Source organism: Danio aesculapii, chromosome 24, assembly GCF_903798145.1.
Source record: "Danio aesculapii chromosome 24, fDanAes4.1, whole genome shotgun sequence".
Classification (NCBI taxonomy): domain Eukaryota; kingdom Metazoa; phylum Chordata; class Actinopteri; order Cypriniformes; family Danionidae; genus Danio; species Danio aesculapii.
In genome coordinates this window covers 24794308-24811513 of record NC_079458.1, presented here as the reverse complement: position 1 = coordinate 24811513, position 17206 = coordinate 24794308, and the positions used below count along the sequence as shown (strand labels likewise).

At 36.4% G+C, this 17206-nt stretch overlaps 3 protein-coding genes across 3 annotated transcripts; 1 reads left to right on the top strand and 2 right to left on the bottom strand.

The window, feature by feature from the left end:
* Positions 1–1007: 1007 nt before the first annotated feature.
* On the bottom strand, positions 1008–2318 carry LOC130218167 (lipocalin-like). The gene is made up of 6 exons (XM_056450246.1): positions 2178–2318; positions 1953–2092; positions 1785–1864; positions 1577–1690; positions 1178–1279; positions 1008–1078 (listed from the first exon to the last, which is right to left on the bottom strand). The coding sequence occupies exons 1-6, from the start codon at positions 2271–2273 to the stop codon at positions 1056–1058; spliced, it is 555 nt and encodes a 184-aa protein (XP_056306221.1). The 5' UTR covers positions 2274–2318; the 3' UTR covers positions 1008–1055.
* Positions 2319–4505: 2187 nt separating this feature from the next.
* On the bottom strand, positions 4506–5941 carry LOC130218081 (lipocalin-like; the record flags this gene model as incomplete). The annotated part of the gene is made up of 4 exons (XM_056450112.1): positions 4506–4939; positions 5044–5145; positions 5684–5797; positions 5878–5941. Coding segments are annotated over 4 exons (303 nt in total), but the record flags the coding sequence as incomplete, so codon positions are not given.
* A 1731-nt stretch (positions 5942–7672) lies between these two features.
* Positions 7673–14468, top strand: LOC130218079 (eukaryotic translation initiation factor 2 subunit 3-like). The gene is made up of 7 exons (XM_056450111.1): positions 7673–7682; positions 8739–8873; positions 8955–9049; positions 9182–9326; positions 11335–11504; positions 13177–13267; positions 14398–14468. The coding sequence occupies exons 1-7, from the start codon at positions 7673–7675 to the stop codon at positions 14466–14468; spliced, it is 717 nt and encodes a 238-aa protein (XP_056306086.1).
* The last annotated feature ends 2738 nt before the right edge of the window (positions 14469–17206 follow it).

Genomic DNA, 17206 nt, shown 5'->3' with positions numbered 1-17206 from the left:
CTCCTGCATTGCATGTTACACAGACTGTGTTTGAACAGCTTTGATGATTGTGGCGTGAATGTGCACATGCGTTTACTAGTACAAGTTTCGAGAATGGGCTTGAAAAAGTCTATTGTCGTTAAACGGCGGTGCTAATGCTTTATGTTTAGCTTCAGATGTGCAGAATGTCTAATGAAAACTAATTAGAAATAATCACCTCATGCCCTGGCTGCTGGAAAAGTGTTGTAACTTGAGAGCAAATGGCTGATATAGGCTTTAATTTTGGTTCCAAAACCAAACCATGTCGCCACATTAATTTACCAATAACAGCTGTCATGACTTGAATGTAATTTAGGTTTCTTGGTAATATTTACAAGCTTTGATCAGTGTGCTGTCATTAAATCAGGCTGATATCTAAATTTGTTGTAATTTAGACGCTTGTATGTTTGTGTATTTCTCGAATGTGGCCATTTGGCTTTTGGTCTGTTTGTTGTAAAACTCACCCTCAAATAATTATTATTATTGTTATTATGAAGAAGTTTAGGGTAAATTTTATTTTTACACAGATACAGAAAATGTATAATTTGGAATAAACAGATTCTAAAAGAGGTTATGTTATGTGTATATGAAATATTTGTAAATACAGAAGTAATAAACAGTATTTTGTGTCCAAAGTGTTTGTTTTTCGTTATGAAATTGAGTATTGGAATGAATCACACAACATTAGTTTTTTGTGAACCATTTAATCTATTGGCAGTAAACAAAACCAACAAAGAGAAAACAGTAGGAATTCTTACAGGTGGTGTGCTATAATGGTGATCAGACATGTTAGCTAACATTGGCACCTAAAAACAAGACGCATCATAAGAATTGAGTTCAAAACACATCATTTCGGTGTGGAATGACTTTGCCATTCTCTTCCCTCTGCTTGAGATTGTGCAGACTGTTTAAGGCCCAAAGAAAAACAATATAAAGTGAAAGAGACCAAAACCAAGCCGACATAAATTCAGATCTGTTTTTCGGCTGAAATGACTGGAACCGCCTGAAGCTGTCTTTGTCTTCGCTTGATGAGGCGATTATGCGGTAACTGAGCATTCTCCTGTAGAACACAATTCACAGTCCAAAGTTAATTATAAATTTCACATTATCAGTTTTTTTTATTATTATTAAATTTACTATGAAAAATCATAAAACATACTGCCTGGTGGAAGTAGAAGAATGTTTTCATCAAGGATGCCAGTGTCCCGACAGAACTGCCTGAACTTCTCCTTCAAGTCATCAGCAATTTCTGGAGTGCGACCTGTGACAAAAATCCCAAGGAAGCGATGTTTTTGTAAAACCATCTTCAAGTTTAGACTTGGTTAGAGCCATGTTTTTGATTTTAGAACCATTATATAACCATTTATAAACAAACAACTTTTTTTTTTTAATCATGGTAGCGCACACATGGTTGATATTATTATGGTTTTACTAGACAAACATTTGTATAAAACCATGTTTAATTTACTATGGTTGATTTTTGTAAGGCAACACATTAATGAATTCCAACCATTTACGTTAAGAGGCTACTTATATTGTCTACAAAAGATGTCCTTACTGAGGAGTTTGTTGAGGATATCAGATTCTCCTGCTTTGGTTTTGATGACATGCATAACGGCGTACTTGTCAAATTGGGCATCAACCACGCGCAAATCATTGTCATTTTTCCAACCTGAAAAAAAAATTGCATTCGTATTTTAGCCCAAATAAAGCGTGTTAACTATTAGATGAAAAATCTGAAAAAAGAAGAAAGAAAGCAATCTTACGCTGGCTGAAGAAAACAAATCTTCCAGGGGTCTCGGTTTTCTTGGCGAGGTTTGTCATTGTCCAGCAGGTACCATCACTCCTAACATACAAATGACCAAGGTATTAATCAAAAGGTAATTCATCAAAACTTACTTCCTTTGACACCAATGAACCTTATTTTTGGTTACTTTGGTTTATTGCAATTGAGTTCAAGGTCTCCGTCCTCGGTGGGCACCAGCATGGCAGTTCCCATCTTCATGTCAACCTTTTTACTTGCAAACCATTTTGCGTTTGTAGCAATGCCAACCAGATACCACTTTCCTCCCATCTGAAGAAAACATATTAGCACAATTAACCAAAGAGCCCTTCAGTTAAACGCATGGTGTAAATGCTCGTATATTTGAGTAATTTACCTTTTGCAGGTCGAAGTCAGTCATAGGCATGACATCAGCCGAGGCGAAAACTGCACAGAGCAGAAGGCACAGCATCTTCACTACGACACTCGTCATGGTTGCAGAAGAGTTGCTTCTCTCTCTGTTGCAGTTCACAAGGTAGAATTGGGTGTGTGGAGGAGACGAATGGCAGCCCCTTTTTATCCTCAGACTGAGCCCCCAAAAGCCGAGTCCCTCCCTACTTGCAGACCCAGCAGAATGATAATTACAGTCGTTACACAACTGCCAACACGCACGTGTGTTTTCTTCCAGATATGCTGTATGTGGGTGCTTTTTATGCTTTATAATCCATATTTGACCTTCACAACACGTTTAATAATCTCTTGAGTTCACTCTGGTTACATTTACTTGATAATCAAAAAATATTGAAACAAAAGCATACACTTCAGTCGCAACTGGGTGCTCAGCCAATCAAAAAATACGCAAATACACTCGCCGGCCACTTTATTAGGTACACCTGTACAACTGCTCGTAACGCACATTTCTAATCAGCCAATCACATGCAGCAACGTGCATTTAGCATTAAGACATGGTCAAGACGATCTGCTGCAGTTCAAACCGAGCATCAGAATGGGGATGAAAGGTGATTTAAGTGACTTTAACGTGGCATGGTTGTTGGTGCCAGACAGGCTGATCTGAGTATTGCTGATCTACTGGGATTTTCGTGCACACCTGTCTCTAGGGTTTACAGAGAATGGTCCGAAAAAAGAGAAAATATCCAGTGAGCAGCAGTTCTGTGGGCGCAAATGCCTTGTTGATGCCATAGGTCAGAGGAGAATGGCCAGACTGGTTCCAGCGGATAGAAAGACAACAGTAACTCAAATAACCTCTTTTTAACCGAGGTATGCAGAAGAGAATCTCTGAAAGCACAACAACCAACCTTGTGGTGGATGGGCTACATCAGCAGAAGACCACACCGGGTGCCACTCCTGTAAGCTAAGAACAGGAGGCTACAATTCGCTCAGGCTCACCAAAATTAGACAATAGAAGATTGGAAAAACGTTGCCTGGTCTGATGAGTCTCGATTTCTGCTGCGACATTCTGGGTCAGAATTTGGCATCAATAACATGAAAGCATGGATCCATCCTGCCTTGTATCATTTCAGGCTGGTGGTGGCCAGTAATGGTGTGGGGGATATTTTATGGCAGACTTTGGGCCCATTAGTACCTATTGAGTATTGTGTCAATGCCAAAGCCAACCTAAGTATTGTTGCTGACCATGTCCATCCTTTTATGACCACAGTGTACCCATCTTCTGATGGTTACTTTCAGCAGGATAACACGCCATGCCATAAAGCGTGAATCATCTCAGACTGGTTTCTTAGACATGGCAATGAGTTCACTGTAATCAAATGGCCGCCACAGTCACCAGCTCTTAATCCAATAGAGCATCTTTGGGATGTGGTGGAACGGGAGATTCGCATCATGGATGTGCAGCCCACAAATCTGCAGCAACTGCATGATGCTATAATTTCAATATAAACCAAAATCTCTGAGGAATGTTTCTAGTAAGGTACTAGTAAGGTGTACCTAATAAAATGGCCGGTGAGTGTATATTTGTATAGGCAACGACAGCAAACGCTTCACATTTATTCACTTAAAAACTCTGAGTGTTTAATGTTTCCCACACCGTCCTTCATCTTACTCTAACTCTTGTCGCCTTTTCGTATTTATTTAAATTTATCTGATAAATGCAGTAAACCACTTTAAAAGGGTAATTCCTGATGACAACTGAATGTTGAAAACGCTTGTGATCATGAGACTGAAAACTGGCATAATGCCAGCTGGAAATTATCTTTGCCTTCACATGATTACATTTTAATTGTTAAAATGGAAAGCATCATAAATGATACTTCATCTATCAGTACAGTTCCTACTGTTTTTTAATCAAATGAATGCAGCTCCAACCTCAGTCTGTGAATATAGCCTTCAGTTTTAAATAGAGTTCACTCAAAACTGAACATTTACTCCCCTTAAGTGATTACAAACATTGAGTCCAGGTTTGGGGCTTAAATGCATGGAGCTAATGCTTTATTCAGTTTGTTGTAAAGTGGTCTGTTTATTGTAAACTCACCCTTAAAATAATATTTATTATTGAGAAATTATGGAAAAGTTTGATTGATTTTTGACACAGATACAGAAAATGTATCATTTGAAATAAACAGATTCTAAAAGAAGTTATGTGTGTATGAAATTCGTACATATAAACATAATAAACAGTAATTGTGAATTACTATTATTATTTTCATTATGAAATGGAGAATTGGAAGAAATCACACCAACATTAGACTTTTGTAAACCAATTTAATCAATCAGCAGTAAACAAAACCATCAAAGATCAAATGAAGCACAGCTTATAAAAGTCTTACAGGTGGTGTGCCATAATGGTAATCAGACATGTTAGCTAACATTGGCACTAAAAACATGACACATCAATCTAGAACATGATAAATTGAGTTCAAAACACATCATTTTGGTAAGGAAATACTTTGCCATTCTCTCCCCTCTGCTTTTGATTACTCTGTAGTTGCAAAGTGGTCTATCAATAGAGCACACACACACGACTGTGTTCAAGGCACAAAGAATGTTTCCATACAAAGTGAAAGAGACCAAAACCAAGCCGACAGTAAATTCAGATCTGTTTTTTGGCTGAAATGAGTGGACCGGCTGAAGCTGTCTTTGTCTTTGCTTGACGAGGCGCTTATTCGGCAACTGAGCATTCTCCTGTAGGACACAAGTTCACAGTCCAAAAGTGAATTATCAGGTTTTTTGTTTAAAAAGATTTATACATTACAAACAACTTTAGGATTAAAATAATTTAAATATACCGTTTTGTGGAAGCATGACAATGTTTTCCTCAAGGATGCCAGTGTCCATACAAAACTGCCTGAACTTCTCCTTCAAGTCATCGACCATTTCTGGAGTGCGACCTGTGACACATTCACTGTTTAGCATTGAAAGCATTTTAGCCTTTCGCAATTAGCAAGCTCCGATCACTAGTGGACGATATAAGTTTCAGATTAATTTCAGATTTAATTTCTTGACAAAATAGTTTCAACATATCAGAAAAGGCCTGACAGTTAAATGTCAGTGTTTGGTGAGAGAAAGTTTGCACTGTGATGGAGATTGATTGAGATTTGGGTGTCACCTGGTGGAAAAGTTTGGTATAACTCCAAATGTCAAATTTTGACTATAACTTGGTTAGAATCATAGCTTTGATTTTATTGCAATATTTATTGTTGTATAACCACAGTTGTGCAACGAATATCATGGATAAACTATAGCGATTGCAGAAAAACATGCACATTGATTTGTGGTTATGCTACATGACGTAACAAAACATGTTTGTTATTTTTTGTTAGTGTGTTAGTAGTGTTTAAGTGCGGTTAGTGTTTGTAATAGAAATTTTTAAATAATTATAACAATCTACGTTAAAAGGTTAATCTATTGTTACAGAAATGTCCTTACTGTAGAGTTTGTTGAGGATCTCAGATACTCCTCCTTTGGTCTTGATGGTATGAAAAATAGCGTACTCGTCAAATTTGGCGTCAACCACGCGCATGTCATTGTCATTTCCCCAACCTAATAAATGTAATACACATTTTAGCCAAATTAACGAAAATACAGTAAAGTAATCTAACCAAAAATCTTTCAGTCCTTACGCTGGCTGTAGAAGACAAATCTTCCAGGAGTCTCGGTTTTCTTGGCGAGGTAAGTGAGGCCAAATCACAGCGCATTGTCTTCTGTGTTTTAACAGATACTCAATGTAAATTCAGACAGACACAAAAATATAATGAAAGCCTATTTGTTGTTGTTGCAAAGATAGCCTAGATCAGCGGTCGTTAACAGCCAGATCCATCCCAGAACAGCATCCCATATGGATGTGGACTTACAACAGGTCTGTTACTTCAGTCAAGCTTCTGCTGGATGTTCTTCCGCACCCGATCACTTACGCTATTCACTCTGTTTACCCGCTGTCTTCTAAGAACGGTTTACTTCTCGACTGACTGTTCCCGCTGATTTAAAGTGAGAGAGAAGAGCCGAACGCTCTCTCTTTGCTTAAGTTTCATTCACTACGATGGTGCTGATGAGGGAAACGGAGCTCTCTGGAATCATAATAAAAGCATAAAGAAATCATAAATAAAAATACGTTGTTGCCTTGGTAATGCAAGCATAATGTAAACCGAAGTAATCAATACTTTAAAAGTCCTCAGTTATTAAGATGTGTTGACATAATTATTTTCAGCATAATTGGTTGAGACTGTTGAGTCGAGATGGAAAATAAAAATAGCGGAAATGTATGCTTTTTCTTTTTATTTTCTAAAGGATTTTATTGAAACATAAAATTAGGACATTTTGAAAATTAGATTTAATTAATGTGAAAACATGCAAATCTATAGTCAAATGTGGGAAGCTGTTGCATTGTCAGGTGTTTAACCAATAAATATGTTTATTGTTCTTTGAATTGTTCTGTAGGCATTATTTTTCTAAGTATATCACAAACCGTACCATACTGAAACCGTGACCCTAAAACCATGATGCATATCGAACCGTGAGTAGATTGAACCGTTGCACCCCTACTGTCAATACAGAACTATTCTTTTGCAGAGAACTAATAAAGCATTAATATATACAGTTAGCAATGCACAGTTTTGTTTGTGGATTGCCTGTTTACTATATATTAATTCTAAATGCATATTTCAAACTTTTGATGCCCAAAATATCTATATATTTTTTTTATCATTTACATGCCCTCATATTGTTTATTACTTTTGACTTTTTAGCTACTTTATCTCTGTGAGTGATGAAATACTGTTTTTGTTGTCTTAAGTAGAAGGTTCTTGCATGTTTTCATCCAAAGTGTACTCATTAAAAAAATGACTCAGGCTTTAGCGTTTCTATTACTTTTTCTTTAGCTTATGTGTCCTAAGGTACCGCTTAGAATAGTGTACATTTATTTTAAACGACATTTTAGAATCTTGTCCACGCTTCTGTTTTTACTGCATTACAGAAAATAATCTCTGTGCACACTATACAGCCTAACATGTATGATGTTTGACAATTTATGCTTAATGTGCATGCGGATGTTTTGCTGGCATTCATACTTGCCGTCTACCAGTTGTGTAAAAGTCAAATGAATGGGACTTGATGAATCATGGATCAATATGCAATAGTCCAGAACATCGAGCAGAGAATTATTTTGCATAGCTTCTTATATTCGCATATTCATTCATTTATGAACAGTGACAATTTGTGACGCGCTTCCTATATAGTTTACCATGCTACTTTAAATATTTGTCTGAAATCGCTTGTAATTATTACTTCAAAACAACATTGCCACTATTTAATTGACTGTTAACAATGTTGTACTTTGATAGTCATTGCCCGCTAATATGATTTTCCTGTTTAGAAATGCAATGCAAAGAATACTTTTCTGAAATTTTATTATTAAGGAGAATGCCTGAATGTGCGTATATTAAACCCCAACACTGTCCCTCTGGTTACAAAAGCTGCATTTAAGTCCATCTATACTGAAATGGAACACCAGCATTTTTAGCCATGATTTTATACCAGATGTATACCAGATTGCCGTATTATTGCCCAAGCCTACTTTTTAGGGTGCTTTCACACTTAGACATTTATTTCGAATCCCGGCGCATTTGCCCCCTTAGCTCAGTTTGTTTGGGCATGTGAACACTGCAGTTGCGCTCTCATCCACGTCAAACAATCTGTCTGAAATCACCCGAGGTGGATTCAGCTTAGTTGAAACGAACTCTGGAGCTGTTCATTTTTTAGTGAGAAACTATACTATCCAGCGAACTAGGCTAGATCACAGTGTATTATGTAATAGCCATATATATGGCTATATGAAGTGAAAATAATGAGTAGGGTGGGATGTCATTCCTGCCCCCTAATTGTTTCATGTCCAATACAAAAATGAACGCATGATGAAATATTACTGAGAGCTGTTTATCCATCAGGAAAATTATGGAGAGTTTACTCGCATATGACTTGTTTGAACTAGTTTGGAACTGCACCAAGAACAAAACACAACATGGTAACACTTTTAATCTCTGTTTTGGAACAAAATGATTGATCTATTGACCTTATTCTTCGATGCAGAAGTGCGCTCGTTTTTGCGATTTTGTTTTAGAACTTCCAATTCCGTCGCCTATAGGAGAAATGAATAGGAATAACGGCAGAAAACGGTCAAACTACTTACTCTACAACAAGTGTGTTCATGGCAATACAGAAAAGCAGAATAAATAAATATCAGTTTACAAAATCAAGCAGCACAACAAGCTTTTTTTTTACGTCTAAAAATGAATGGAAGTGAATGAAACTGGAAGTCTCGAGCTGAAAAGATTCAAATGGCTGTGCCAAATTCGTACGCGAAGAATAAGGTTTGTAGATATGAAACAAAAAACACATTAGTGTAAAGGGAAGCTAAATTGCTTTTCTAGATTATACAAACTTCTAAAGTGTTCCTAAGGGGATTTCTTTCTCGTTCATCTTTCTACAGGCACAGTAGCAGAGGGAGCTCCAATCATCCCGATCTCAGCCCAGCTCAAGTACAACATCGAAGTTGTTTGCGAGTACATTGTAAATAAGATCCCCGTGCCTGTCCGCGACTTCACCTCTGAGCCTCGCCTTATTGGTATGTGACTGCTTTCATTTGAATGCCACTAAAGAGGACTTATTATACAAATTTAGATGACTGATTGTGTTTTCCCCACAGTAATCAGGTCATTTGATGTCAATAAGCCTGGCTGTGAAGTAGATGATCTGAAAGGTGGTGTAGCTGGAGGAAGTATCCTCAAAGGTGTCCTGAAGGTACTCGTTTGAGGCAGATAAAGGCCTCCATTCCTGTTCCACAATTACTGAACACGTTTTATAGTGAGGCCAGCCTTCTGCTTACTGTTCCTTTTTTAATGCTGTTTTCCTCCGTGTTTATTTTGGTTCAAGGTCGGACAGGAGCTTGAGGTCAGGCCAGGTATCGTTTCAAAGGACCATGAAGGGAAACTAATGTGCAAACCCATTTTCTCCAAAATCGTCTCACTTTTTGCCGAACACAATGACCTTCAGTATGCTGCTCCTGGTGGCCTTATTGGTATGCAAACTTTAATGTTGCTGGAATTATGTAATTGTGCTTGTGATGAGGGTTCCCTGTTTCCACATCGTATTAACACGTTCTCAGTGATTCCATTACATACACATGACTATTTTGACATGCCTTCAAATCAGTCTATTGTGACCACTTGCATTCAGATTTTAGATTTAACACTGAACTTTATGCAATCTTGCAGGATGAATCCCCTACAAACTTTGCTTTTTCAAAAAAAAAATTCAATGATTAATCAACTGATGTTATAAAGTTAATTTAGAATCAAAGTATATAATTTTACAAACAAAGCAAGTGTTGAGTCTTGTGGAGCTCCAGATGGAAACTTTTGTTTTGTGTTTACCTTATGATTAAAGTTGTTGCACGTCGGCCGGTTCCCAGCTCTAAATGTGTGAGTTTTAGTTACGTGTACATAAGCGTTCAAAAAAAAAAACACCCGCAAAGAAACTCGACACAGAGGGACATAAAATCCTCACTGCCAGCATGCGTTTTAGAAGTGCTATTGCAGAGCAACATAACCAGCACGCAGAAGTATAAATGCACGGTAACGTGCAAGACAAGTGCCGTGGGTCACAACGATCACTCAACGCAGAAGTATAAACCAGCCTTTAGCCAGCTCAAACACTTTCAGTGAACTGTCATCCTATTATAAAATCATGCATTTAAGATCTGGTTTCTTTAAAAATCAATGATCTTTACTGCCTGGTTGGTGATTTTATACAGTGGGTCTCATGTGCCATGGCTTTAAAATATGATAAAAAAAGTTACTACAGTATTTTGAATAGAGTTCCTGCAGTCGCCTGCTGCTCCTGATGACGCCTGTGTTTAAACAACCTTTCATCTCATTTTACGCTTGAACAATGAAATAAATGCTTGAGTCTATTTAACAGACTATATTTTAATTAAATTTACATTATTGATTGTGGGAGAAGGGACCTTATAAATTTGAAAATGGTCACATTAACGTTTCACCAGAAGTTTAGCATTGGCTGAAAAACACTAGCTGTGTATATACTGGAGCCCATTCCTTTCTGCATAACCTTTTTTTGTTAATATTATTATAGTCACTGTGGAAATGTTCTCTGTTCTCAGACACTAAATGATTTAAAGCTTAAAACAAATAGCTTCATAGGGATCTGTTGTTTTGATTCAAGAGTATCTTCAATTTGTACATTTGTGCCATTTTATTGTTTTTTTTTTTTTATGCAAAAAAAATAATTACATGATAGGGCCAGGCGATTTATCGAAATTGACATTCAACATAATTGACATTTATTTATTTTTTATTATTATATATATAATTTTTTTTTTTTTTTAATTATTACTTTCCCCACCACAATTGGAGTCACATGACCCCGCACGGTTAGCCACACTTTGCAGCCACATCTGATCTCTGGTCAAGTAGGACGATGGACCCATTCTTGAGCCTTTGCACTACATTTATGAGAATTGGAACTATGCCAGAGATGCCTTGAGGCATATATATATATATATAATATATATATAATATATATATATCTATATATATATATATATATATATATATATATATATATACACAAATTATTATTTACATGAAAATATTTGTTTACAGAAGATGGAAGAAATGCAGTGTTTAAAATATTACTTACAGGATATGCAAAAGTTATTTTATTTAGTAGAGATTTTACTTTCTACTTTTATTATAAAACTGAAACACTGAAAATTTATTATGCAAGTTATTTATTTTCACATGTCTATAAGAAAAAAGTAATTGTTCGTTTTTAGGCAAAATCCAGTAATGCACCCTCATTCAAATATCTCTCACTTGTAATATGTGAGCAGATTTACTGTACAAAATCTGTCCGTGAACTATCAGGGCAAAAAAATATGAATTAATCGTTCATTATTCGTAATAAAGTTAAAATGTTCAATTATTGGAGATTTTTATTTTATGCCAAATCTCTCAGCCCTAGTACATGATTGATTTAATATTGTTATGCACATTGTGTTGCAGGTGTTGGCACCAAGATTGACCCTACACTGTGCAGAGCGGATCGAATGGTGGGTCAGGTCCTCGGTGCAGTGGGGGCTCTTCCTGAGATCTTTACAGAGCTGGAGATCTCGTACTTCCTCTTAAGAAGACTGCTTGGTGTGCGCACTGAAGGGGACAAGAAGCAGGCCAAGGTTATTATCTTTTTTTTTTCATGAAATTCTAGATTATGAATGAGATTTCTTTATATATCATCAGCGATGCAAATTGAGTAACAGGATGGTTCTAAATGTGATGATGATGATGATGATGATTATTATTATTTCTTCATTTAGCCAGGAAGTCACATTGAGATATTACTATTTTCTTTCAGTGAGACCTGGATAAAATTATAAGCATTATCATACTGAGCTTTGAGAATTTATGCTGATAAGAGGACACAGTCTTAGCATTTTTCCTCTATTAATTATTCAGCTGATCACACAGCAGAAATGTGTATCTCTGTGTAAATGAGGGATGTAGTTTCATAGTGTATAAAGAAACGCTAGCAGACATGCTGTTTTCATCTTTTACTGCATCAATGCATGAGGATGGTTCCAATTCCTTCATTACCAGCTGTTCTGAGATTTGGTTTTCATTGGTGATTAAGCTACAAATAACGTCCAAAACCGGAAGATTGAACCGCCTTTGGAAAATCTGCTGAAACTCTTTATTTTTAAATATTAAGAATTATAATATCAAATTATTATATTTTAATTTGATTTGTACCATTTCGACAACTTTATAATTGAGCTTCAAACACAGAATGCAGAAAAAAACAAAGTGGAATGTGGTGTATGTAGTGTGATGGCATTTCCTTCCTTAAACAGGAGCACATCTTGGCTTTCAAAACTTAACAAACTCTCACATGTGGTTTGCATATTTTTTGTCAGGCACCCCGTTTTCAGAACATTTTCATAGATGAGCACATTTAAAAATATATATATTTTAATTTTTTAGCAATTCATTAAATTGCGTTATACTATGGTGCTGTTGAATGCTTGACTTTGATTGGCTGAGGAACTGAGGGTTTGGATGAGTTGTGTATGAAAATAGTACAACAAAAGGAGATGTTTGAAGTTAAAAACCTGACAAATGTCTTTAAATACAGCATCTGATCAGTGTCTTGAAGTGTGGTAAAAGTAGTTTAGGCAGAATTAGGCTTGTGCCGGTATTCGGTAATGCGATAAATCACGGTAATGTATATGCACGATATTGTTATCGCGGGCACTTCAAAATACCGTGAAAAATAATAGATCCCGAATTATATTCTTAGAACTGCGCCTTAGCTTATTTTCCATCAACCGCTTGAAGAACACTGCGTATATGCTGCGCAGAACTGATGCGCACTCTGATGTAAACAATCCCCATATGTAGAAGCACTGTGTGCGCGCCGCCGCAGCCACCGCACTATAATCCTCACACGCATGGGCGGACTTGCCATTTGGCCCGGTGGGCCGACGTAATTTTGGGCCGGGCAGATCATCGTCTTATGATTTGATCGGCCCATAAAGGCTTAGCAGCCTATCGTTTTTTTCTGCCTTATTGATTGACGCTGCTGTGATCTGTGACTCTCTGAAAGTAGATGCTTTTTTCCCCGGACAGACAGACCGGGCCGGTCCATGCGACACTCTGCAGCCCATTGGCTCTTTCGGTATCACATTGGGTTGGCCCAATCAAAAACTCCGTGTGAGGCGTGCGTCGTCTGTGTGTATTTGTCAAATAGTCGAGAGTCAGAGAAAGAAACGCAAGGGAGGCGCAGAGAAATCGCGGGAAATACACCGGCGTTTCATTAGCGATTCTGAAAAGTTCTCTGTTCATTTCTAGTACACGGCTAAAACCGTAAATCACGTAACCACAACACTCTCCTGCCCAGAGCTTGCAGCCACTAGTTCAGCGGGTAAGCATAAACCCCAAGGTGAGAGTAATAGTGCATGTTCAGACAGTTCATCTGCTGGGTGATCTCATCTCACTATAGTTGTTAAACGTGATATTGAATTCATCTTGTGTCTCTATCTAACAACTCTTATGTCTTTTGAATCACTTGTTCTCAGTTAACTGTTTTGGCTGAGTGCAAAGATAAGCTAATATATTAATTTATGTAACCACATACGCTGATTCTGCACATTGACTGATTGCTTACCTTATCGTTTAAATTTAATGTACGTTATACTGTTATAATGGCCATTATTGGTTATTAAAACTGATATTCTGCAAGAGAGACAGTGTAAATCAGATATCAAATGAAACAAATTTGCCTTATATTATGTTTTCATTGTTTAGATAGTGAAACAGCAAGCAGGATGAGGTGAAAGAGGTTAAATGTAACACTGTTCCCTTTGAAGATTTACCCATGCATTAGCAGGCAGTTTTTGTTATGTTTATTATTGAATATAGGCTGAGTGAATAGTGTATTGAATAAGCTAAATTGACTGTAGTGTATGAGTGTGTGTGAATGAGTGTGTATGGGTGATTTCTAATATTGGGTTGTGGCTGGAAAGGCATCTGCTGCATAAAACATGCTGGAATAGTTGGCAGTTCATTCCACGATTGCTGATCGAAGACGGTTCCCTTTGCACATTCACTTTGATATAATTGCTCAAGTTTACTTTATATTGTGTATTGTTTTATTTATATTTATTTGTATTTAAATGTTATAAAGTACTTTTAGTTAATTAAAAAGTATTAAAGTTACTAAGTTGACGAACTGAAGTTTTTGTGTGTTTTTTTACCTGTTTCTCTAGTAAAATTACAATATCGTGATAATACCGTATACCGTGATAAAGCTCCATCAATTAATCGCTGCATGAAAATGTGATACCGGCACATGCCTAGGGCAGAATAGTCGACAACTTGCAGTTCAGTTATTAGAAAAAGTTATGAATACTCAAGGTGCCATTACATCCTGATGTGCATTATATTCTGATCATGTATTTGTGATATTGTTTGATCTGGGAGAAGAAATATGGTGTGGATTTTTGGCCATGCCATGTCACTGAGAGACAATAGATTATGTACCTCATTATCGTACTTTTTGTCGATATACAGGGTTCCCCAAGGGTCATGGAAGTTCTGGAATCTCTCAGACATTAAAGTCATGGTATACAAGCAACTTTTGACTTAAAATTTGAGTTTCCGTTCATCAAAATGTAGTTTTTTCTATCTGTATCATGTTGTTTCACTTATTTCTCTATTTCCTACTATTCCCTATTGTAAAGGTTAGGCTATTTTTGGCTATTGGCGCCATTTTCTTTACCTTTCCTGCTTGTCAGCTTGCAGTCACTAAGCTTGACCTTTCAAGAAAATGACCATTTCAATAGATTTGCATTTTCATCTCGAGTTTACTTATTTGAACTTGCATGGAGAACGTGATTGAGGCTAATTCGGTGTCATTCGTGCCATCCAGAGGAAATTCACATTACAGTGCGTATTTGCATTGACTTTGTATGTAATTCTTTTCAAAGTCAGAGGTATATTTTTCATTGCTGCTCTTATAATGGCTATTAAATGAATGAAAATGGCATTCAAGCCCGAACTGTTTTTAAATTATGCAAAGAACATGACCTTATTTTTTTCATTCATTAATGGTAATTCAGCTTTTTAGACATGAATGAAAGTCAGGGAAAAGTTATATTTGGCTAAGAGTAGAAACCGTATAGTGGGAGTGGGAACTACTTGCACTTTTTTGAAAGCGGTTAAAGTTTTCTTGGATTTGATTTGGCCCCAGGTTCAGAAGCTGTCGAAGAATGAGGTGCTGATGGTAAACATTGGCTCGCTGTCAACAGGAGGCCGGTGTGAGTGCAGTCAAAGCTGATCTGGCTAAGATTGTGCTCACGAACCCTGTGTGCACAGAGGTGGGGGAGGAGAAGATCGCCTTGAGTCGCAGAGTGGAGAAACATTGGCGGTGAGCAAAGATTCATTCAAATAAGTTCATGATCCATCAAGCAAAATCACTATTGAAATGATCTATTGTCCAGATTTACCTGCCAATGTAATTAACCCATGTTTGCAAGACATTAAACATAAATAGGTTTTATTTGGTAAACACAATAATTTGTGTATTTAACATTGGTTGTAATGTTAATACATTAAAAGTTAAACAACTCCTCTGTGATCCTGTCAAGATGCTGAAATTTTACCGTATTCGATTATTGTTGCATGAAATGAGAACACATTTTTATAAATGTCTGTATGAAAGAAATCATCCGAGGCTGTTTACATGACGGCAAGGTAGCCAAACGCAGAAGAAATCCCTTGTGTTTGAAAAAATCTTCATGTCTACAGCACGTTTTCAAAATTATTAGCATTTATGTAGATTTATCTGTGAAAACGACCATAAACGATACATTATAAAAAAATTCTCTTTTTTTTTCGATTTGATTTGTGATTTTAATTTTGTTGTCAAGTTTCAGCTCAATAATCTGTATTGTGGCTTCTTACTGCTAAAATGCAGTGAGTGTCAGTTAAAAAAAGGAACTGAAAAAGATATGAACTAACTTTAACTTTTATTCAAATTTGTTTTTAAATATTTAGAAATTAAACACAATTTTTTTCTCTAGAGCAAGCTGTAGGCTCAAATAAAATTAACCGTACCTTTCTGTAAACAAGTTCGACTCAAATTAGGGAGATGTAGCTTATTATAAAAACAAAAAAAAAAATTATGAAAATACAGAACACAACCAAAGTGGGGCTAAAATACAAACTAAATGACTGATAAGAGGCAGATTGAAAAATTCTGATTGTGCAGAACAAAAGTGTGCTCATTCAATTCGCTAGTAAGACTGTCACACTGATGGCAGTCCACGCATTTGCTCTGGGTTGGGAAAATTAAATAATATATGTGTGTATATATATATATATATATATATATATATATATATATATATATATATATATATATATATATATATATATATATATATATATATATATATATATATATATATATATATATATATATATATATATATATATATATATATATATTCCATAATTGCAGCCTCTTGCGATTTAGCTAATCTCAATGTTTCAAATTGTGATTCGATTTTGATTAACACACTAAACAACACTACCACATACTCCGCCACTTTTGTGTATGTTTATGCCTTTTAATCCACACCTAATATGCGCAGGATGTCAGCATTTTTTTTTAAGCAAACAGGCAAAACATATAAAGTTTCCTTTTTTCTAGCTGAAAAGAATTTGCAGTTATTTCTTCTGTGACTGCCAAATTTTCCTTTCTTAAATTGCTCTTTGTTAATATTTGGAGAATAAGGAGCTTTTGTTGCAGCGATTGTTGTAGACTTCTCATCTGTTTTTTAACTGTTTGCAACTATTATTTTAGGGAAGAAACTCTTTACTCTGTTTAATTTTAACTATAGTATAGTTCTATGGATTATGATTTTTTTTAACATGCAGGAAACAAAGGGTTGGGGTAAATGAGGCATTATCGCAATCATTAATATTTCTACAGGCTCTCCACAAGGCTGTGTACTTCTGTTTTTTTTTTTATATACAGTGGTCCCTCGCTGTAACCGCGCTTCACCTTTCGCAGCTTCGCGGTTTCACAATGTTTTTTGTGCAATTTGACATGCTTTGTTTACAGTGCATTGTGTTCTGCACCCTGATCAGCACATTGTGTTCTGAGTCTTGATTGGCTTGTAGACCACTGTCAATCAATCTCCTCCGTGCCGTGTCTCCTGTTCAGTACAGAATGCGTTCAGCTTGCTAAATTGACACTAGCAGCGTGACTCTGAAATGCTATACTGTGTGTTTGTAAGTTTTCTTCTCACAATGTCGAACACACATTCTGCACCGACAAAGATACTTGCGGTAAGCACCCAAAAGACAGAGGAAG